Source organism: Mugil cephalus, chromosome 5 (genome assembly GCF_022458985.1).
Source record: "Mugil cephalus isolate CIBA_MC_2020 chromosome 5, CIBA_Mcephalus_1.1, whole genome shotgun sequence".
Classification (NCBI taxonomy): Eukaryota; Metazoa; Chordata; class Actinopteri; order Mugiliformes; family Mugilidae; genus Mugil; species Mugil cephalus.
Window position 1 is genome coordinate 699,425 of NC_061774.1, and position 24,711 is coordinate 724,135.

The 24,711-nt window shown below is 39.4% G+C and overlaps 1 protein-coding gene across 2 annotated transcripts in view; it reads left to right on the forward strand.

Moving 5' to 3' along the window:
• Positions 1–1,026: 1,026 nt before the first annotated feature.
• The window catches only part of uvssa (UV-stimulated scaffold protein A), a 46,963-nt gene continuing 23,278 nt past the window's right edge, over positions 1,027–24,711 (forward strand). The window contains exons 1-9 of one of the 2 annotated variants that reach the window (XM_047585369.1): positions 1,027–1,183; positions 1,658–1,776; positions 2,564–2,717; positions 3,020–3,196; positions 3,935–4,055; positions 4,203–4,715; positions 5,418–5,527; positions 6,114–6,242; positions 18,822–18,936. In XM_047585369.1, coding sequence (XP_047441325.1) covers positions 1,667–1,776; positions 2,564–2,717; positions 3,020–3,196; positions 3,935–4,055; positions 4,203–4,715; positions 5,418–5,527; positions 6,114–6,242; positions 18,822–18,936 — 1,429 coding nt within the window. In that variant the 5' untranslated portion in view covers positions 1,027–1,183; positions 1,658–1,666. The remainder of the gene's footprint in view (positions 1,184–1,657; positions 1,777–2,563; positions 2,718–3,019; positions 3,197–3,934; positions 4,056–4,202; positions 4,716–5,417; positions 5,528–6,113; positions 6,243–18,821; positions 18,937–24,711) is intronic. The other variant, XM_047585368.1, reaches the window with a different exon arrangement.

Here is a 24,711-nt window from a genome sequence, read left to right on the forward strand (position 1 = left end):
TCCATTGAAATGCTAACAAGCTACAAGCTACACACAAGCCTCAGTATTTAAGCTCACTGCAGTGCCTTTCATTCTAGGTATGAACTTTTTCTATTATACAAAAACACCAAAAATAACATCCACTAAAAGATTCTGTAAATCCCAAAATTGTGTGCATCCCTATGTTCTCCCCAAATGTCTGACATGTAGTTTGATGGACTTTTTCAGCTGAAAACGTCAAATCAACACCACAACGCTCAAGTGTTTTGGTGTCATTAATCAGTGGCACTAGAATAGGATCAACGCCATGTGTTTTTCAAATCTGTGAAACAATGCAACGAAATGAATATTCCTCAAGTCAGAGTTAAATTTTGGTGGTACATTTCTGAGGACAAAATACATAGCACCTATTATAATTATATAATTCTAAAAAATAACTTCCATCGCAAAAGTTGTGGTATTTGTCACGTCTTGATATACAAGTTTCCCCAAGCACTTCACAAATGTCATTTTGGCACATGACTTTTATCATTTCCAAAATTGGTATTTAAAGAAATGTATAATTCACTGGGACTTGATCATAAGAATGTGTTTATTTCGCCTTGTATCAAATCATATTCCTAGATTTTTTTTTTCTACTGGCACCCCATTTCTTGTTGAAATAATTAAATCTTTTACTTTCAGTATTAAAGTCAACAAATGGGTTTTCAAAAGTTTCCAAAGACTTGCTTGGACTTCCTACTAAAAATGGGCGTTCTCTCAAAAAAAAGAAAAAGAAAAAAAAAAAGAAAATGCGCCTGGAAGAGTGGCTGCATGTTGCTGCTAGCTCAGTGAAGAATAACCTTCTTAGGGTTAATAGTTTTTTGTTTGTTTGTTCGTTTTTGTTTTTTTTTGTCTGACGTGTTGTTTTTATGTACATTGATACAATCAAATGGTTTATGGTCGTTGGGAGGCATCAGTGCTAACCACAGATGATCGTCCTGATGCGGAGACGTGTCTAGGATTTTACTGTGAAAAGTCGAACCGGTAGTACAAGTGCTTCCCGGAAGCGCTAGTCTTACTTTTATTATTGTTATTCGCATGTTAGTAAACAGGGTAGCATCGCCGTGTTTCATTTACATTAATTTATTGTAACTGGACAACATCGCACCCCGAGTTGACAGTTGTAACATTTCTTGAGACTGAATACTTTAAAAGGAATTAAGTAAGTGGACAATGGACAGAGGTTGTGTTAATAAATTCTTAGCATTGATGAAGCTAGTTGAGGGCTAGCCTTCAAACATCTAACTTACGCTCCATCACAAAAAAAAGAAAAAGAAAAAAGAAACGTGTACGTTAAGGTTGGATAAGGTTTGAATGTATATATATTTTTTTCAGGTTTGCGAATTAAATTCATTAGAATGTGAGCAAATATGTAACTTTTCGTATCTTGTAAAAAATAGCCATTACGCTTTAAAATAATGTCGCAAACTTCACTGTTCACTGCATTTGACGTGTGTGTGCGCGCGCGTGTGTGTGTGTCAGGAACCCTCCTGTAACAACATATATTTAATGGCCTATTTCTTACTCGTCTCACAGATTTTGATATAGTATAAAGTTTTACCATTTTATCCCTGTATTTCTGAGATTGTCTTAGTTCAACTCCTGTTAGTCTAGTATATCTTATTCTATATGTCAGTTAAAGGTGATGGAGCTGTCTCAAAGGGACCGGTTGTCGGAGCTGGTGGAGGAACTGACAACATCAGGACAGCCACAACTCAACCAGGACAAAATGAAGGAGGTCAAGAGAATCTGCAAGTATGTACAGAGTAGTCAGTTATATGTAACTGTATATCTGTGATGAGTGTTATACACTAACACTCTAATAACAAAAATATATAAACATTACTCCACATTTCTAGGAAATCCAGTCGTAAAAATTTGACAGTGTCACACAGACAACCAGTGCATGTATCACACAATAAAACCATGACTATATTATCCTTGTTCTTGTAAAAATCTTCATTTTGCTTGGTTTATTACAATGTACAGTGATCACCCACAGAATTAAAATCCACTGACAGGAAAACTGAATGACAGTAAACATTTTGATACTTTTGGACCTGGTATTCAGGTTTTCCATGCAATGTGAAAGGGGCTTTAGACATGTAGCGCCCACCTAGACCAGACCAGGCCAGGCACCCCCATGCCATATTGATGGCACTCCTTGCCATGCAGGATGCAGCGTGACACAGGTACACACACAAAAACACTTTAGGAACAACTCAAAAAACATGAAGAACAGCACAAGGTTTTGATCTGGCCTCCAAGTTAGCTAGATCCCAAACTGATCAAGTATCTGTGGGATTCACTGGAACAACCCCGATGAGGCCCCTCCCCTCAACCCATAGGACCCAAAGGCTCCCACTAACAACATTCTGTTTCCAGACATCACAGGACACCCATGGAAGACCCATGTCCATTCTTTGATAAGTCACATCTGTGCGAGACCTACACAGTATTAGGAAGATCGTAGTGTTATGCCTGATCTGTGTATATACCAGTGCCTAATCACTTTACTCTTTTTGCTCTGCATTCCTCTCAGGCTGTCTAATGACTGCATAGAACATGTGTACCACACTGTGATGTCCCAGCTAAACCAAGAGCATGCTGAGATCCGACTGTCTGCCTTCCAGATAGCAAGTGAGCTCTTCTCTCGGTCACACCACTTTAGGATGTTGCTGGTGGACAACTTCCAGGTGAATCTATAGCTCTAATCTACACTAGACACTGCCCCTCATTTTTCTGGTTGAATCAACACTTCAGTATTCCAGATGGAATTTAAAATGAATGAAATAGCAAGACTAATTCAACATAAGTTTGCAGTTTGTCAGTATAAACAAATAGAACCTCATAAAAAGAATAGCAAGTAGCTGACATTATAACAGAATATTTGTTGTAGCTGTAGTTATCAAAGGAGAGTGGGTGAAAAATTACCATCTACACACTTCGTAAACAGCACAGCTATCTGCTGTCTTTTCTTTCCCTTCTTTTCCCGCAGGAGTTCTTGGAGTTGACCGTCGAGACAAATACAGAGCAGCCCCTCCCTCCTCCAAAAGAAGTAGCCAGGAAACTGAGGTCACTGGCCATCCAGACTGTCCATTCGTGGCAAGCCTCTTATGGCTCTGCTTATAAGAAGTTGGCACTGGGCTTTCACTTTCTCAAACAAGTTAAGAAGGTATTTTAAGCACAAGTTTAATATCTAACTAAAAGCTCATACCAAAAGCTTAGGATTTTGCTTTTGTTGCACACAAAAATGGTTGACATTTTGAAATAATGGAACTAGAATTCGGGCGGCACAGCGGCTTGGTGGTTAGCGCTGATGCCTCCCACCAAGAAGGTCCAGACAACCTAACATATAATTAGGCTAACATATAACATATAAAACATAGAAAAAGGCTAAAAGGCTAAGATGGTTTTGACAATGCCATTGGCCCTTTAGCCTTTTACTGTCAGCCTGTTGGGAGGATTCTTGGTGTGATTTTTGTATCTTCCTTTAAATTTTATAAGCAGATCAGTTCAGTGGATAAGACAAGCTTTTTTTAGTTAAGGCTTCCAAGTAAATTGACTTATTGCAACTCTCTGTACACTGGACCAGGGGAAAAAAAGGTGATCACGTCACACATATGCTAATCTCCCTACACTGGCTTCCAGTCCATTTTCATATGGAAAAACTGAATTACTGAATGGCCGGGCACCACCTTACTTTGAACTTCGACATCACTGCAATCCAGCAAGAGCACTGAAGTCAACAAACCAATTGTTATTGGACATCCCCAGATCAAGACTCAAAAGCTTTTAGGCCTTTAAGGTGGTGGCCCCCAAACAATGGAACCTGGAGCCTTTCCTTTTAATGTCAAAGCTGCACAGACTATGGAGGATGCATGACAATGAAGTGGGTTACCAATATTTTCAGGTGGACTTTTTGGATGCCGAGGCAAGGACAGTAACAGAGAGGAGGAGGGATGAGGAGAGGCAGAAAAAAATGGAGAGGATCTACAAGGAGAGAGTGGAAGCAGCAGTCAAACACATGGATGGTGAACACCAATCACATTATTCACCACACAATTTTTATATTTCTGACCCACTGTTTGTTCCTTTTAAACTGTTGAAGGTTGAAGCAAGATGTTGCATATTGCTTGAACTTCACCAATAACTGTCATGCACTGTATTCACAATGTCAGAGTCATATGAAGAAATTGAGGCAACACTGACCGAGATGGAATCCTGTATGAGGCTGCTCTTCCCTGGGTTTGACCTCCCAGATATCCAGACAGTCAATACGTGTCCATTCGATGAGGACCAACCCTGCTGCAGTAAAGACCTAGAGGACGATAGAAGAGGAGTTAAGATACAAACAAAGGAGGAGGGCATGGTAGAAAAGAAAAGCACTGTGAATCAAAAGAAAGGAGACAAAGGAATAACAGAGAATCATAAGAACAACAAGGAGAAGAGCAAAGTAAAGGGAAAGAGCAAAGAGAAAACATCTGAAAGCAAGGAGAAGGAGTTTGAAGTTAGGCAAGAGAAGAAGGGAGAGATGGAGAGAGTGCAGGAGGAGGGAGAGCATGGAGAAGATGACGAGGAAGAAGAAGAGGAAAGTAGTGACGAAGAGGAGGGGCCTGTTGATGAAGACTTGTTTTGCAGGAGTTCTGGCCTCATCTCTTACTCCTACAGTCTGGACCTGAACATCAGTCCTGGTGGGTACAACTAGATTAACACTGCAATGCTAGTGAAGAGAAAAACCGACAGCAATGCAAACTGTTCCAGCAGCCTTGAAAACTTTGTACCTCAGAATTATTATGTAGCTGTCTGTATGACACTGTTTCATAGATTCCCTATTGAACATTTTACATTTCTGCTGTATTACCCTTCATTTCATGCATTATATCTAATAATTATACTAATGGGTATATTATACTTAACTATTCATACATACTGTGAGCTTCAAACCCTGTATTTACTCAGTCACTGACTTAAGTATAGCAGCAGGTGTTGGAAACTGACAAAGCATGAATTAATTTTGCTCAGTGTTCTAATATGTCTTTTTTAGTTGAGAACATTTAGCATTTGATGAAGCTGTAAAGAGTTGCACCCATAGTTCATGGCAAAACTGAAATATTATCCGCATCTTAGGAAGATCATGGCTGGGCCGTTACCACAAAACAATGTACAGTATATTGTCATGCTATTAAATCATGTTTAATAATGTTTAATCAGGCCATTTATTCTGAATATTTGAGAAGGCTCAAAAAGTATAGCTCTAGTCTAGTTAATATGAAAGTGACCTTATCAGTTTGCCTCCATGTAGAAGTATTCTGTGTTGATTTACTACTGTGATATAATGTGTCCATCCTGAGTTAACTATGTAAGTAACGTTCTTTCTTTTCTTTTCCATTCAGGTCTATACGTTAAAGAGACAGAGGATAATGAGCCGGTGGTTTCCACTGTGATTGATCTTCACAGACTGATAACAACTAAACACCTCCCAGTCGTCCAGGCTTGGGTTCAGGTTAGTTCTTACACCCTGAACTCAGATATGTAGACATGTAATCAGTGGTCACATTAAGCATGTGCCTGGACATTTATGTCTATGTTGATTACTAACACTAATACATGAACATATCACCTTTTCTACTAACCGAACCGTACTACTAGTGCTTCAAGATACAAGTTGTGTTTATTTTTACTTCCATAATATGTTAATAAAAACAAACAAGGGTGGTAAATACTGTTTCTCCATGTCCATTCTCTCATGAGCCAGAACTGTTTTGGAGGCACAAGGGACACCTACACAATATTAGGAAGGTCATAATGTCATAATGCTTGATATACTGACAAGACACACACCATAACTTACTGTGACTACAACTACTGCTGCACTACTTCACTGTTTTATCTGCTCCACCACAACATATTACACATATTACAAAAACATTTTCTAAGCAGGAGATACAGATACAGAATCTATAAGTGGAACTATACAATGAACATAAATGACAATGAATAACTGTTTTTGATATACCCAACTGTACACTGTTTATAAAAACTGCGCTGTTATTACGTTTAAGTTCTACCAATACAATGTATGTTTCCAGGTCTTCACCAAGTCAGGCGCCGAGCATCAGCTGTTGAGACGAGCGCTGGATCTGAAGAGGTCTTTAGAAGCTGCACTACAGAAACATGAGGAGCTTCACATTGACTGCAAGACCAGGGTTCGCAAAGTGGTGAGTTCTACACAGTGTTTCAACTGTTGGTAAAGCTGATTAGGCATAGGATGAGGCACACATCTCCTTGCCTAATTAATTTCTTTTGAAAAATCATGTCTACAGCAGCACTAGAGCAGAGGTAGAATTTGATGCTGTAATCCCTGCCTCCATAGCCTGCTCGTTAAGCATCTAGACAGGTTTGTGTGTGAGATTTAGGGTGAAGCCCTCATTGTTATATCCGATACTTTAAGAAGGCTGTCAAGGAAGGAAGTCAGTCATGGTTTAGGGTCCGAGATGTTTTTACTCATGTTTAATTACACTGCAGGTGTAATTGGTGCTACTTTATAGCATGTCCAGCAGATGGCAGGATTATACCGCCAATCAGAACAGGAGACAGGCCAGTGGCGCATGGATATAAGAAAATGTATTTCTTATTTATTTCCTAATTAGCAATTAACATTTTCATTCTCCTGAGGATAGAAATGTAAAGTACTATAGATTTTGAATAATCCCTGATGCAAAACAATATCAGCTGTACAACATAAACTAGCACTATGTACATAATAAACATTTTAAGAAATGCATCAAAAATATATTTAAGACAACTGATTAAAATCCCATATGTGATATACATACTATGCTGTATACAATATCCCTAAAAGACATCTGAAGACCTGAAAATGGTCAATATATGACTCAAACAAGTCACAATCGGACATACATTTAAGGCTGACACTCTTGGAAAAAAGGTGGATATGAACGTGTTTTGTGGGCCCTAGTTTTCATCCTCAACATCCAGTGGTCATTAGCAGAAGGGTCGCTATGAGCACTGGTGCCTGGCAGAACTACAGAAAAATAAAGCCACTAAGCTACTATAAGACAAATTGAGGAAATTGATTTTAAAGTTTTCTTTGTTTGAAATCTTCTTGAATCGAGTGCCATTCATCAAGAACTCGGAGTTAAATGACGGAATCCCGTCACAAGTTTATTTGGGCCCATTATCATGCACAAATACAGGTCAGATAAATTGTTGCAGGTGTCCTCTGTAAATACATGTATTTTTTCCTTTAATCCTGAAGGCTCCCAGAGGAAATGACATACCAGAAACTGAGAGAGAGTGGATAGAAATATTATTAGTAAAGAAGTGGGATACGTGAGATAGTAGCACAGCCATAATGCCTAATGCGTCAGAGACAGAAAGAAGAAATTGGGGAGCAAGGGGGAGAATGCATCCATTCATCCACTTCACTACCACTAATGTGCCCCATGGCTTGACAGTTGATAGCTCTATCATGCTGCCTATGTGTATATCTCAGCATCACCTCTGCTGTTGTTTGAGCTGGGCCTAAATAAAGGCACAGGTTAACTGGCCCAGTAATGCTGTATCATCAAAGCTTGTAGTCAGAGTAATTCCTTATGTAAGAGTGTTTAATTAATTTAATTTGTGCTGGAATGTCATTAAGTCTTTTAGAGTTTGGAAGTTTTGTGCACACTCTGAGTCCAGAGACAAAAATAATAAAAAAAAAATCCAAGAGGAATCCACAGCAGGCTGACATTTCATGTGGTAAAAGACCAATAAATGCTAACTGTTTTATATATTTGATAAAAAGGCATAAAAGTTGAAGCATGTGAATCCATCTTTTGCTCATCAGAGCTGAAGAGTGACAGTGACAGAGCACCACGCATCTCGCACTGCCTGGTTATCACTGTCAGGGACCAGTCCGCTGCACTAGCAGGCCCAGCCCTGTGATAACCACACAACTTACAGCCCCTTTATCATAATTAGCTTTTCCTTTTTAGCCTTAAAAGGCCTTACATTACTGGGTCCTTCTCTATCGGGGCCACTGACACACCAAACGATTGGTTTCTTTCTCAGTGGGCCTCTCAGAATAGGTTCTCATAACAGGGAACTGGAAGAGGGAGTGGTCTCTACCTACATAAGAGTGCTCTCTTTTGTAGGCAGATAGAGAGGCTTGTTTACTCATTGTGAGAATAAGGCAGAGGGATAGTTCAGAGAGGGACCATCTGTGTGAATTCAATGAAAATGGGAAATTAGAAGTAGTTGGTATAAATCAAATATCATAAAACAACCGTTTGTCATGGGGCGGCTGTGGCTCAGATGACAGAGCAGCTCTTCCAACATTGTGTGTGTTTGTCTGAGGAACATGTGTGCTCTTTGTACGTCTAAGGTTAGAACTTAGAACTGTATAAGTGCAAACAGTGTTTCTGAAGATTCAGGTATCATTAAAATAAGAATATGGGTTCCCCAGGTCTGTTCTTAGGATTTACTTTGACTTCTCTTTTTCCTCAAATGTGTTTCTCATGGTGCTCGACCAGGAATAATTTCCTTTACAGTGTTTAATCTATAGGTGAATGCTGCTTAAGTATAACAGTGCGGCATATGAATCCATCTTTGAAGCCAGTCGATCTGTCTTTCAAAGATGAAGGACAGACAGCCAACGAGCTACTGGTGCCTACTGGTCAGGAGCTTGCTGGGGACATCTAAGTAGCTTTAACACTACACTGCTGATCTTGTTGCACTTAACTATTAGGTTGTGTGTGTCACCAGTAATGCATGTCCTTAAGTAAAACTGCTGTATTTTTAGTGCAAAAGCCACTGCTTCCCCTGACGCTTTAGACAGGAGATCCACATGTTAATGCACTTTCCACTACTTTCTTATTTTCGTCATAGATAATTAACTTGTTCTAATATAGTGGATATGCAACAGACTGTAGATCAAGTTAAAGGACTTGTGTGAAGAGTTTAGTGCCAGCTACTGATGAGGTTGTATCCTGGTCGAGGAAAGGATAAGACATGCAGACTTTTTCAAACATATCTGTTTTTAAGAGTGTATTCAGTCACTCTGGACTCCATTCATACAGGCCAAGGCCTTGTTTACTGCTGATAACCCATCTTATCACGGCACAATGGATGTGGCTGTCTGTTTCTCACTGAAGATAAACAAAGAAAGACCATCCCTCTATTTCTCTCCACTAATGTTCCCTCCTTCTCATATGTACATTCATTCTCTGAATGAACCACCTACCCCTTTAGTTGTATACTAATAATAAGTTTCCTCTTTGCCTTGCCATATTTTTCTGTTTCTCTATCATTGTGCATTAGTTTCCTAGAGATAATTTGTTGTCTTAACTGTACCACATTGTAAATAGGTTCATCTGTTTTTTTAACAGTAATGTAAGGAAGGAAACACGTTGACAATAACAAAGCAATGAAAAGAGCTTTTAAATGTCTTGTATTTAATACAAGTAGGGCTGGTTATGACTAGTGATTTCCCGAATTATTTGATTTTGATTCTCACGGTCCTGATTACATTTCAGTTCATTTGTCTAAAGAAAGTCAACAGTCAGCAGCGCTGAATACAAACATCAAACATGGAGCATATGAAGTTAGCTATTGTGTTTCTTTTCTTTATTTATCAATAAATCGACCAATAAATTATAAGTGACGTTATTGTTACAACAAATGCTTTTTTTCTCAAGTTTATTTTTTAAATGTACCAGTAGCAGCATAAAACAATAACAGGGTCTGTCATGTGTGTCTGTCGCCTTTCAACCAAAAGTTACAGGGTACTTCACAAAATACAAGTGGAGGCTTTTCTAGTATGGAGGTTAGCCATTAGCAAACCGTGTTGTAGCATTAATACAATGGCTGTAAGTTGTTAACACCACACAACATACACTGCGTATTGTGTTGCTTCCTGAATTTGATCCTATGTTTATTCTGGTGCGCATTCATACTGCCTACGAACCGCACCAGAGTTCACTTGCAAGTGAACTGAGACCCCCGTTTCGAAGCGGACCAGAGTTAATTTGTTTAGTCTGCACCAGAGTTTGGTGGAGCTTTCACACCTTCTCAAACAAGTGGACTATCTGAGGAAACGAACTCTGGTCAATTTAAAGCAGACCAAACATCTCTGGTGTGACAGTGACCTTAGTGTGTTTATGGGAATTTTTGACCAGTCTTCCAGAAGCACATTTGTGAGGTCAGACACTGTAGTTGGACGAGAGGACCTGGCTTGCAGTCTTCATGTAATTCATCCCAAAGGTGTTCTATCAGGTATGCCCTCCCTCCACCCTCCTCAATCAATTGGCTCCACAAACCCCCACTTGTCTGGACCACTCTGGACCTTTTCAAGACACTGCAGGTGTACTCACTGAGCTTTCAGGACTTGTCTGGCAGAATAGAATAACACAGGCTAATTTCACAATGGAATGGGCAAGAATCTATAATAAAAACCGTTTTGATCACAGATTGAGACTTCTTGGAGGGGGAAGTGAACTAGACAGTTGAGAATAAGCTTGTTGACAGGAGAAGGTTTGGGAAGCTCTGGACTGGCTAATAGACCTGCCAGGCTAGGTTAGTGAAATAAAGATGTCACCCCTAACATCATATAAGCTGACTGCTCCCCAGAGACAAAGCCTGCGTCTATGTATGCGGGTTTTGGGGTAGGATGGGGAAGGGGGTGTAATGGGGTAAAGTAGTAGATTAGAGGCTATGGAGAGAGAGAGAAGGGAATGGAAAGCTTTTTTTCTCATTTGAGTGGGATCCCATGGGATCCTTTCTAGGTAGTAATAAATAGAAGTGCAAGGTGGTAATAGAGATGTGGGATGTTGTGCAAATCAAGCCCTGAATAGGTCAGACTCTCCTGGAAGCTTCTGCCCTAATTAGTTTGAAAATATGTTGAAATCAATCAGCAGATTTACAGTCTCTCCAACAGAATAAATATTTAGAAAGTAATATATTGGAACAGTGGTATTAATTGAAATTGGACCAGAAACTGATTTGAACGTCATTCCTTAAGTTGCTTTTATAGTATTATGGGACCTAGATGTAGTGACCTATGCATGTCGCCAATGCTAGTGTGAGCCATTTATACTTGTGTAGTGCATGAATCATACACTACCAATCAAAAGTTTCGACACACTTTCTCATTTAATAGTTTTTATGTATTTTCATGACTATTTACATTGTAGATTCTCACTGAAGGCATCAAATCTATGAATTACCACATGTGGAATTATGCAGTAAACAAAAAATGTGACATAGCTCAAAATTTATATTTTTGAGGTTTATATTTTTGATTCTTCAAAATAGCCACCCTTTACTTTGATAACTGCTTTGCACACTCTTGCCATTCTCTCGATGAGCTTCATGAGGTAAGCACCTGAAATGGTCCTTCTGCCTTCACTCTGCGGTCCATCTCTTCTTGATTAACTTTAGGTCAGGTGACTGTGGAGGCCTGTGGAGGTCATCTGGTGCTGCACTCCATCACTTGTTTTACTGGTTTTTCCTTAGTAATGGTTTCTTAGCAGTTATTCAAACATAAAGGCCTGAGTTGTGCAGTCTCCTCTGAACAGTTGATGTAGAGATGTGTCTGATACTGGAATTCTGTCTGGCTCAAATCTGAGGTGCTGTTGAGATTTCTGAGGCTGGTGACTGGGATGAACTTATCCTCAGCAGCAGAGGTGACTCTTGGTTTTCCTTCCGGCAGTTTTATGGTAGCTATTGATGTTTTTTCGACTGCACTTGGGGACACATTCAAAGTTTTTGCAATTTTCCAGACTGTGTGACTTTCAGTTTCTCTTTTGCCATAATATGAATTCTAACAGTTGTCAAATAGGGCTGTCAGCTGTGTATCAATCTGACTTCTACACAACACAACTGATGGTCCCAACCCCATTAAGAAGGAAAGAAATTCCACAAATGAACCTTGACAAGGCACACCTGTGAAGTGAAAAACATTAAGAGAAGGCCAAGGGTTTGCAGTGCTGTCCACAAAGCAAAGGGTGGCTACTTTGAGGAATCTAAAATAGAGAAATATTAGAAGTTATTAAGTTATTCAACAATATTTGTCTTTGTTACATGATTCCTTATATTTCTTCATATATTTGATATCTTAAGTATGTGTTTACAATGCAGAGTAGTAAAAATAAATAAAAAAAAAACACTTTTGACTAATGGTGTAAATGCCTGTATTTCCAAACCTCCTCAGTTAACCTCACCTATTCTTAACTGATCCAAATCAGTCAATTCCAAAATCACAGAGACTGAGAAGCAGTAGGAGGAGAAGCTTAGTTACATTTCTGGGAAGATGCATGTCAGCTTCCGCGCAAGTCTCTGCGTCGGGTGTGCGTGAGTATTTGCGTTAATGCCGTAGCCTCTGCGTCAACTTAACGCAGAAGCATAAACTGCGGGTTAGCCTATACTCAGTGTGCATGGGCAGCTGTTGCTCATATTGTGTTTTATAGCATAGACAGACATAACTAATTCCCAAATCAAACATGTGTCAGATGGAACTAAGCAGAACCCTGCAGAGGAACAAATAGTTAGCACTAGCTCAACTCATCATATCTGTGTGTATGTGTGCATGTAATTAATGTGTAATATTCTTAGGCCAATGACTGCGTATTTATAGAAGCCTTTATGTATAATGGGCTCATTATACACAATTCTTCCTCACTTGCACTCTCTGAAAGAAAATGTCTTATGATAATGCGAGGTATTCAGTATTTCCAAAAGAGATTTTACATTAGAACCCAAAATTTAGAATGAAATAATCTAGTCTCTGTGCGTGCGTGTGTGCATGTGTGTGTGCAGCCAAGTGGAGATATATTAACTTGTCAGGGTAGACAATGGAGATATCTCTTTTTCACCTCTGTGTACTCTCCTCTCCACCTTCTGTCTCTGCTTTTACTTCCTCCTCCTCTCACTCCATTTCACCTCCTCTGTGTGTGCCCATATGATGGTTAACCTGCCCCTCCCCTCTCTGCTATACACCTGACTTATGGCTGTGCAGTAATAATTTGCCAGACCTTGGCAGGCTGAGTGTACATTAGCATATAAATAGCAGATGCACTGAGTGCCCATCACAGTTGACTACATTTAATTTTTGGTTTATAAGATTGAATGGGGTTTTAAACGCAGCGCCATCAAACTTGCCAAGAGACAAATGAAGTCAGGGGAGCAGTTGTCCGAAGCGGCGCCCTCACATAATTTTTATAAAGGATATGTGTCTTATTTAAGGGAGGGCAGGGTGGAAGAGATCAGGTGAGATTCTATAGAAGCTGAATAAGCTAGACACCTGTGCAGGCAGCAACATACTTCAGTTTGTAGGCTTATTTGAGACTAGATTTTTCCATGTTGAAAATACGCGGACAACTTAATGTAACACTAATATGTGGAACTACTCAACATGCTGCGCAGCCACTTGTGGACTGGCCAGATAGCTTCGCGTCCCTGTGTCCCTAGAACTTTTGATGTTGAGCTATCTTATCCTGTCCACACTTTCGTAACCAACTATCAAACACGTGTGTTTTTACGGTAAACTGTCTTGTTTTTACATAACACTTTTCCACCTATTGGTCGTCAGAGTGCTTTCACAGTGACACATCTTCACATTCACTCCCAAATACGTATCCACACATTCACAGACCAGTGTGAAGCACTAGGAGCATCTGGGGCTTCAGTTTCTTGGTCAAAGACATTTGGGCATGTGTCTTGTTCTGGGGATGGAACTGCAAATCCCCCAGTTTATCAAAAACTCGCTCTATCTACTGAGCCACAGCCGCCAACTGGGAGCACATTGGATAGTCTTACAACAATTCAGATACATTTAGTTAAGAAATTAAAAGTCACTGTGCTCAAATGATGTGTATGATTATATTGCTTTACTCTTTTATCTGTCACACAATTGTCTGGACCATAATCAGTTCCCAGCAGAGAGACTACAGACCAATTTCTGGCTTCTAGATTCATGCTTACATATATGACACGGGAAGACAGAGTATGCTGGCCCTAAACTTTTGTTGTCTTTGGATCTTGCATCACTGTTCATGTCAACAACAGAGAACAACACTATTAAAATGCCTGTCTGCCATTTAACAGACAATGTTCAGTATTTTAATTAAATATTGACATGCCAGCATTTTGTATTTAGCAATTACCTTAAAATATATCTGAGGCTGCATGTGATCAGGATCAGGGTGAGATGTTACAATCCCTTGTGCCAAGATCCACTACAAAACACATTTAGAAGCCCAGTCCAACTGAAACACCCACCAGCAGGCTAGCATCAAGCTACCACTAGCAACCAACAAGAAGATACCAGCTAACTAGCCTAGCCAACAGCAGTAGGTAAGACGTGATGGTATATGCGACTACATGTGAACCAACACATCTCCCCTCTGCAAACACTAGACAAAACACATTTAGAAGCCCAGTCCAACTGAAAAAAAGCCCGACCAGCAGGCTAGCCTTCAGCTACAACTAGCAACTAACAAGGAGACACCAGCTAACTAGCCTAGCCAAGCAGTAAGCAGTATGTGGCCCATCATTGGGGTTTTCAAGTGGGCCTCCTTTTACCGATGTTTCGTTAAGTTAGGCCCACTACACCTCAAGAAGGCTTAACAGTGAGCTCATGCAGTCAACACGCAACTGATTGACTTTCAAGTGAGAGATGAGACAACAAAATAATACACCAACCTAACTATAAACAAATTGCTACTATAATCTCAAACCAGTTCATTAGATGCCATTGCACCGGCCACTGATGTTGTTTTATAGTCCAAGTAATGTATGCCTGTGACTATAGCAATCAATTCCAACAGACCTTTTTTTATTTGTTAAAGATTTGCTTATTTTTCATTCTTGCCTACTTTCACTATAGGAATCTGCTTAGCGTTTTTGAGTAAACATGGCCATTATTTTGACACAGTGCTTTTGTTTATTCTGCTCTGTTCACCAACTGTTTTTGTTTCGATCTGCCCCTGCTTTTAATGTTAAAGAATAGATAGCAATATTTGTTTTGTACTTTTCCTATTACAGTGACACATTGCTTTGGTTTACTTAAACCATCACTTCTAATTTGTCTGCTAAATCTTGAGTTTCAGTTAAAGAACAAGTTTTTATCTCCTGTGTGGGGAACTCTGTATTACTGTTTGATTTTCACCCTATGTGTGTCCTGGAAAACAAACCAAAGCTCTGTTAAAATGCAAAGCAGCCCCTCGTGTAGCCATGTGGGGGAATAGAGGCCATATTTTAACTGCACGGCCCGTCAGCAAAATGTTTTTGGTGGAAAGCTAATTCTGCTGCGAGACTTACAGCTCTGCCGGGTTGGCCGACAGCACTCGATGCTATCAAGATTAAATTAAGGTGAATTAGAGACAAAGAGGAGGAAAAAAGGGGAAAAGGGACGATGTTAGGGCAGGATTTTCCTCCAGCTGGGTGATCACTTCTTAGTCTTAGGTCATTGATCAGAACAGAATAAACCAGCCAGGATTAAAGTAGACAAGCACAAAACCTATAGAGAGTATATCTGTGTGTATATTTGTGCGTGGGTGTGTTGTGTGTGAATGCATTGTCTTGTGAGGATGAATAAGTGTAGCTGCATAGTCGAGTAATGGAGAAAGTTTGGTTTGGTGTTTAAAATGTTACACTTCAGTTTAACAGCATTCTCTCAACATAATAAAGTATATTGTCTCAGTATATTGTGCTTCACTTTCACTCTGTGTGGCATCCTTTCTTAGATTAAAAGGATCATGTGTAGTGTTCTGTTTTATTTGGGCCAAGGGACATATACCTTCCTACCTTTAACTGTTTGCGGTATTACCTTTCACATAGAAGTCACTTAATTTATATAAGTTAAGACATGAATCCACTTGGTTCATTTTGTAGTGACTTCGGTGTATTTAACTTTGGAAAATTAGTGCTCACATACATAATGGTTTTCATTGGATCTAAAAGCTGAGGTGCACAATGCTAATTGGGCACATTTGTTACATGACTATTATTTTTGTCCGCTGCCAGTCATTATATTTTTAAAGACTAATTGATAGAGTTTTCATTAGTTTTTGGAGTTTTTACTCATTACAGTCCCAGGTTTGAATCTAACATGAGACCTTTGTGCTTCAATCATACAGTGTCATTTGACCGCGAGATGTTTCGTAGAATTCTGCAGTGCGCAGTTTTAACTCCCTTTGCTTGTTTGAACTTCTTCTGGTTGATCCAGTTTTCATCAACAATCGAAACACATTAACTTAGGTTAGTAGAAACTAGGTGTACTACAGAACTTTCACAGCGACACACAGAATGCACGGGCATGCGTCTGTTTCATACAACATTTAAATTTTGGACTGTACTGTCCATAAATATTTGGTGATCAGTAATGGTTTGATGAATTAAAGCTGGAACTCTAAAGGGCTCAATATCCCTCTAAGGAACTGTGACGTTAAGAACAGCATGCTTTTTGATGCATTGTTTAATTATTAGTCTACAAATACTAATTGATTGAGTAATTACTGTTTTGGTTAAATTACTTTTGCGAGTTCCAGAGCTAGCTCAGTAATCTTATTTTGACTGACCAATTGTCCAGTTCCAAAAAATATTTGATTCTAGTCACTCAAAAGGCTTATTTAGTTTAGATAATACTTATATTTTATTTTATTTTATCCTTGTTTATTCTTGTGGTTTTTAAGAGTGTTTTTATGTGCAACTAAGCTACTGTGACTAAGCAATTTCCCTTGTGGATCATTAAATTTTGTCTAAGCCTAAGTCTAGTCATATTGTCAATAGTAATAATAACCCAGCCTTATTCTGACTGCAAGTAGGAAGTGCACATTGCATGCAGAATAAACATATGAAGAACAAAGAGTATGAAATTTATTTTTTTCCTATTAGTACTATTGCCATCAGGAGAAGTCATTTCATCATCATCATACTTTGTGTGGATGGTTTTAAAAAGCTTTGCCAGATTGCTGGACTTCAATAACAACTGGATTTCAATAAAACTGCTTAGTATCAGTGCTTATAACAGTTGACTTATATTACTTCCGTATGCAGACATGTCACATGTCATAAAAGAGGCCTAATTTGTTTCCTACCTATACGTTGCTCAGCGGGTCTCTCTTTGTGGCTGTATTAATGAGTGCTAATTAGACTTTAATTGTGTAGTTGCTTGTTAATTGAATGGTGAGTATTCTAATATGAAGTGTTTTAATGGTGTCTGCCTGCTGGATGGAAAGTAACATACACAGGTTTGTGACATGGTTAACTGACTCTGTCCTATGGTTCAACTATGAGTGTGTGTGGGGGTAGGGGTGGGGGTGGGGTGTTTTTTTGTCATCATCTAAGGACTCATCATTCTAATTCCAACATTTTAAAGGACTTTATCAGCACGAACGCAGCACCCCTCTATTGCTCACACACAGAACACAGAACACAGACAGACACACACACACACACGATTACACACACGCACACAGGCTGGTATTACACACTGATGAAAAAGAGGCCCTTGGGAATAAGAGGTTAGTTTAGCTTTTGGTTTTTACTGCACCTCATAACGCTAATCACTGTGATTATTATGCTGCTGGTGTGTGTGTCAGTGTGTGTGTCCTCTGTTGTTAAATGTGTAGCAGTTACCACACACACACGGTTGTGTTATGGAAATGACCCTTGTGTGTATAGGAGTGTTATGTTCTGCATTGTTCTGCACCAGTAAATTAAAAACCATAAATTTTACTCGGCACTGATAGAAGCTCATCACACTCACGTAAGCACACGCACACACACACACACACACACACACACACACGCACACACACACACACACACACACACACACACACACACACACACACACACACACACACACACGTATAACATCACTGGCAACCCTCTCGCAAGCCAAAGAAACCACACAGCCCTGTGCTGGATATGAGAATCTGTACATTACAGGTCACATTCTAATTCACTGTGTTTTTGGGTTGAGTATATATCTGTGAATGTTGTTTTAGTTGTGCATCTCATTCATGAAATATTTCTATGTCTAGGCCTGTGTGTTTTTAAAAGTGGAGGCAGATGATTTTTGTTGCACATGTCTCAAACAAATCATAGATCATCATAGATCATAAATCCTAACAAATGTTGTTTGTGTCTACAAAGGCTAATGTTGTTTGAACTATATTGTTTCAACATAGGGCAGTGTATAATGTTCTTTCATTACAGTTTGTTTGCAATTACTAATGCAACACGTAAGCCCAGAACGTCTCACGTATTCTGTAAAATCAGAATCACACATTTTCACCACCTTGTGCATCATTCTGAGGATGGCTGTTGCCATCAAGGAGTTTGATTGCTATGGTCTGTGGATGCCTGATCTTGTCTTGGTCGATAGTACATGTAACATCCACATGAATACCAAACGTTTTCCAGCAAAATATTGCATTGTCACAAAATGGTCAATGCATTTCTGTGTTATTATATGTCGAACACACATATACAAAACCTCTTTAACTGTCAACCCATGTTTATTAACATGGAAAATTCCATGTCAGTGAATAGACCCAACAATTATTTGGTCTTGGATTTTAGTCTGTACTAACAATCATTTGTAAAATGCAAGGAAAATAACAAAAATGTTGACAAACTCTGTGTCAGTATCACCTACCACACAGCGTGCTCTTTGGAAGCCGACTGTTACTTTGAAAATGTAAAAATTTTGTGAATTAGTTTTTTTGCATTTTCTAAACAGAATAAGTGAAATTATTGTAAGCTAAACTTGGCACCCTCTTCCTCAGATGAAGGCTTCTCCAGATGGAGAGGAGGATGATGATGACTGTGATGATTTTGATGAGGTTCCTGAAAAAGAAGGTTATGAGCCGTACATTCCAGAGCATCTACGAGCTGAATATGGTAAATTTAACTGCACACACACATGCACACACACAGTTCAGCCTACAGGCACGTGCAAAAATAGTGAGATTAAGCAACAAAGGAACTCCTGCTGCTGCCATAATCTTTTAAGGTTCACATACACTCTACAAACAAACAGGCACACGAGTTACCCTTCAAAGGAGTGGCCTTCAGCTGCTGGTATAGTATAGTAATTAGTTTGTACTAAGCAGAAATATGGACATCAATTCAGAAGCCTTGATATGAGGACTTTTTGCTGCTTTCACATAGCCAGATTAGTAAGAGGTTTTTGTAACAAGCTTTCAGAGAATTTGCACTAGTTTTCACTAGGTGGGTATTGGTCAATTTTAAACATGTCCCTCTGTACTAGGGATGTAACGATTATAGGTTTCATGATAAACCGTGGTAAGAAAAAAAGTATTACTGTTTCAAATTTTTATTATCATTAAATCGTGTCTGATTACTGCACTGAATAATTCACGGTGATACGGCTCATTTCTGGAGAGGCAGCAGCAGCGTGTCTTTCAGCTGTGTATGAACGCTCTTTTTGGGAAGAAGTTTAAATAGTTAAATAAATTTGTCGTGTTGCTTTGGGGTGCAGACAGAACAGCGCAACAAACTTTGCAAACAATCTCCTTCTGATCCACATCCGACAATTTGAATCCAAAATGTCTCCAAATGACGGAAGTTATCATCCTACCTTTCTTTTCAACTAAAGGCCCAGGCTGACTTTCTGCCATGTTGTCAGTCGCTTGTTCCACAATTGATCCACACACGTTACACGCTTGCTGCAGCTGCACGCGACAGAGATGCGTTGGTGGTGCTTTTACAACTCATGAATTTGCAAACACGCACGGCACATTAAACGTTTTTCTTCGATTACAGTGTTTATATGATCGTGAGAAGCCAAAATCGTCCAGCCCTTACTTTACACTAACAGAGGAGAAAATTCAAACAGCTGAGTTTACAAAACAACTGTCTCAAGGGGTTGTTCTGTTTTTGTTTTGGTGCAGCAAATCAGGTGTATAACCTCGAGTTTTTTTGTTTTCATTCTACCTTCTACCTACATTATTCTAGTGGAGATGCTATTATTTTATGTTAATTCATAAAATTATTTGTTGCACCAAGTTGCACTTTTATTTTTTTTCAAACATTAGAATGGTGCAGTTGGTGCAGTGTTTACAAATGCTGTTAAAAGCTATGTGAGCTTTAAGTTTTAATAAAGTCACAGCATAACTTTAGCTGTGGTCACATATTTTCCTTCTTTCTTTTGGGGACCAGAATAGCTGTTGTACTGTGATGTTTTTAGATGTCAGTATCAAGCAAATTACATCCACGTATTATTAACAACTTTTAGAGTGACAAAAACAAACGGATCGGTATCGGATCGGTATCGGCCGATCCCTAATGCTGCAGTATCGGTATTGGATGTGAAAAAGTGGTATCGAGCCATCCGTACTTAATAAACAATAAACAATAAACAATAAAGAAACAGTGTAACGTGTTTTGTTTTTACAGGAGTAATGTTAATGTGTGTGTCTCAGTCAGGATAATAATAATAATAATAATAATAATATTGATGATTGATACCATTGAACATTTTGAGCACATTTCAACAATACTGTGATAATACTGTGGTAATTTTGGTCACAATAATTTTCATATCGTTACATCTCTATTATGTATTCATATAATGATCCCTCTGAATTTGGAAATGTCAGTTTTTAAGCGTAAAAGTTCATTAAATACACTTAGTCCCACTATGCAGCAGAATGTTTCTTTCAGGTTTCAGCACAATATGTTGCACTATTTTCATCAACATACAGTGACATGCAGTGAATTTATGGAATCTCTGAAAACAGCAAGGGCAGCGCATCTGTGGCTCAGTAGGTAGAGCGGGTCGTCCACGAACCAAAGGGTTAGCTGTTTGATCCCCAGAATGTGCCACATGCCGAAGTGTCCTTGAGCAAGACACTTAACCCCCAGTTGCTCCCAGTGCGTGGCACTGGTATGTAATATGTGTGTGCTTGTGTGCGTGTGTGTGTGCAAATGGATAGATGTATCTGTGACTGTAAAGTGCTTTGTGTACCAATAGGCAGGAAAGTGCTATATAAAAAAGCAAGGCAAGCATGACCAAGCTGTCTCCTGCTGCTGGTCCGAGCTATAAAACTGAATCAAGCGATAATTTTGTTGGGGCATCAAACCAAACCAATGAATTGTTCTGTAGAGTTTTAGGGAATGGCAGAGTTGTTGATATTTCTCTGCAAAATTGTTTCACGGATAAGTGATGGAAGAATGCTAAATTTAACTATAAAACCTAGCCTATGCCATCCTTGGTTAGTGTAACCAGCCCACAGTGAGTGAGTCAGTGAACTAGCCTGTTTCTGACTGTTAAGTATGTGTGTTTTGTCTGATTTGGAATGCAGCACAGCCTTGTAATGGAGACAGATTTCTTCTTTTCTTTTCCCTATGTATCTTTGATGGATATGTTCTGTTAACACTTCCATTTCTCTTTACACACAGAGTCTTCAGTAGCTTCATATTGATGACTGTTATAGTACTGTTTCCTCTTATACTGTGACTACATTGGACATGTATGGATCATGTCTGGCCTCCGGGCAGCATGCTGGGTGAGGGGTCAAATGTTCAGGCCAATAACCAACTGCCTACCCTTTTATTGCCATGTCAGCTACTTAACAACATGCTTTCCTTGAAATTTTAGACAGTATTTGAATGCTGTTAATATCATTATCAAAAAACAGGTACAAGCTCCAGGCAACAGTAAACACTAAAACATTCTTGGTACTGCCCTGTCAGACATATTATACATCTACTGTCCATCACTCATATAGATTCATATATGAATTTCTGTATCTGTATCTCTATGAGCATGACTGTATTCTGTCTGTGATACACTATAACAGAGCATGTTGTTTACAGTGTACATACTGCTGCGTCAGCCATGTTGCTGTGGCTGCAGGGTGACTTTTGATTCTGGCGAGCGCTGCCCACCAGCTTCCTGAGTCACGCTGATGCTCGTCTTTACCTGTAGGCTTGTGCCTCTCTATACTCCTGCCTCCCTTTCTGACTAATCAATTAGATGCTAGAGTAATTAGATTGTATCTGATGGGCCCTGTGTGTGTGTGCGTTTGTGCGCGGGTGTGTATGTGGGTGTCAGTGTGATTAGTGGTCTAGGTAATGACCTAGAGGGGCCATACCAAATTAACAATGCAACCTCTGTAATGAGCCCCTATTAGCCCTGCACCCAGATTCTACCACCCACCCTCACATACATACATGCACACACGCACACGCGCACACACAATTTATGCTTATTGTGCTTTGGTATATTTTTATTGAGAAAACTTAGATAGACTCAGTCCTCACTATCTGTTGCAGGGTCTTGCGATCCAAGTTGGTGCACTTCTCAAACTAGACAGTGTTTTAGCTGCTCAGGATGGTCTCTCTGTAAACTGTGGTCAGGATGGGGGATGATAGATGTGCTCTGCTCAGCTTCCTCAGAAAGTACACAAGCTGCTGGGCTTTCTTGGTGATGGACTTGGTGTTGGACTTGGTGTTGAGTGACCAGGTGAGGGTCTCTGCCACGTGGAACACCAAGGAATTTGGTGCTCTCGAAAACATCTATGGATTAATGATCTGTGGAGATTTGTTGCTCTGTGCCCTCCTGGAGTCAACAGTCACTCGTTTTCTCAACGTTCAGGGACAGGTTGCTTATTCCATCACCAGGCAGTAAGATGTTGCACCTTCTTCCTATATGCTGACTTGTTGTTCCTGCTGATGAGACCCATCACAGTTGTGTCATTGGTGAACTTGATGAAGTGATTCGAGCTCGAGTTGTGAGTCAGCAGGGTGAACAGTTGAGGACTGAGCACACAGTCCTGAGGGGCTTCAGTATTCACTGTAATATTGTTGGAGATGCTGTTTCCGATCTGGAGCGACTGAGGTCTCCCAGTCAAGAATTCCAGGATCCAGTTGCAGGGGAAGGTGGCAGTGCTTTTGTTGCTGTGGCTGATCAGTGAATGTGTTTGCTAATGAAAACTTAAGAAATTCTTTGTCGCATTCATACAACAGAAATATTTCAGTTCTTATTAGTTAATTTCAGTTAATTTCAGTTGAATCGACCTCAATGAGAAGTGAAGAAGCCTCTTACATGAGTGTCTTTAAGAAAACTCAAACAAGATTAGTTTTTTTAAGATATATTTTCAATATGTGGATTCATTATTAACAACACAGAACATTTGCTTCAAGTTTTTGTTAAGATGTATTGACATAGCTGACAAAAAAATGGTCATTTCCATATCTATAAAGCAATTATATTTTAGTCATACTTACTTTAGGTGTTACTTTGTTGTCAGCTTTCTATCTTCAGATGTGTTTAAAAATTGTTTTTATTTCCAGATTTCTTCCTCATCTGCTCTGTCCTTTCCTCTCTTCCTCCCCCGTCCTGTTCTGTCATTCTCATTATCAGTACTGTTATCCTTCTCTCTGCCATCAGGACACTATCTCTCTCTTTCTCAAATTAACATTTTAATTACAGGCCCTGCTTAACCCAGGGAGATCAATACCTCTTTCTTTTTCTCTCTCTGTCTCGTACTCTGTTAACCCCCAGTTTGCTCTCTTTTCTCTAGCCACCCCCTTCACACACACAAACCCATACTCTACACGATACACATTACCTTCCATTGATCCATGCGTCTCGTCTTAACATCCACAACATCCAGACAAACCTCTGCCATTTGGTGGTCTGAAAAGAACAAGTTGAATCAGTATCCAACAGAGAAGAGGGGAAAGGGATGATGGGGGAGGGTGAGGAGTGTGGCTGGTATTATAGGCAGACATCCAACTAATGACAAATTGTTTCTGTGTTTAAAAACACCTTACTTTGAAAAGTAACTCTTCACCAAGCTCATGACCTAGTAATTGGTGCCATAACCAGTGGCTCCAACACCTCCTACCCCTTACAAAGTAGTTAGCCACAAACCAGAGTAAATGTCTTTTTCTCCTTTCCAACACTGTTAGGTATACAGTTCGGCATGCTTAACAGACTTCAGTGCTTTAAGTAAAATGTGAATTGAATCACTGTCACTGTTTACTGTAGTGACAAGCTCTGTAGCTGTCCCAGCTAGCTAGGTTTCCACCCAAACATAGCGCAAATCAAACTGAATTTGAAATGAGGGTGATCGTGTGATGCATTTCCATCCAATAGAGTAGCAGTTCGTTCTTTAAAATAAACAATTGTTGATACAATTAAACCATTGCCTAAAATAAGGGCATAAAGAGATGACAAAATTAAAAGAGCTCCTCAAATGAAACTTCAAGCATTTAAAAATAATGTTGAAAGCCTGATGGAAATATGGCAGATGGTTCTTACTCCATACTTTCACTGTTTAGCAACTTTCAGTGTGTTAATCATTTGTATTAGTGTGCAATGGCAGTGACTGAATCTCTGTAGCATCCATTTCACTGTAATCAGTGGGGTCAGCATGTTGGAAGCCCCAAACTTACCGCTTCTCTCTGATCTCACTTACAGCATATGTACATGGAAGCTTTTATTTCAGCTCTGCTCACTCCCCAGAGACCCCAGTTGATGTTGTGTTTGACCACACACACCAACGCAGACATCTACATGAAACCCAATTTCTACAAAAAGTGTAAAGAAAGAAAAAAATGGATTTAAAAAAAAAAAAAGAAAAAAAAAGATTTTTTTTTAAATGTACATTTCAAAAGCTTTAACCTACAGGTAGTGTTTTCCTT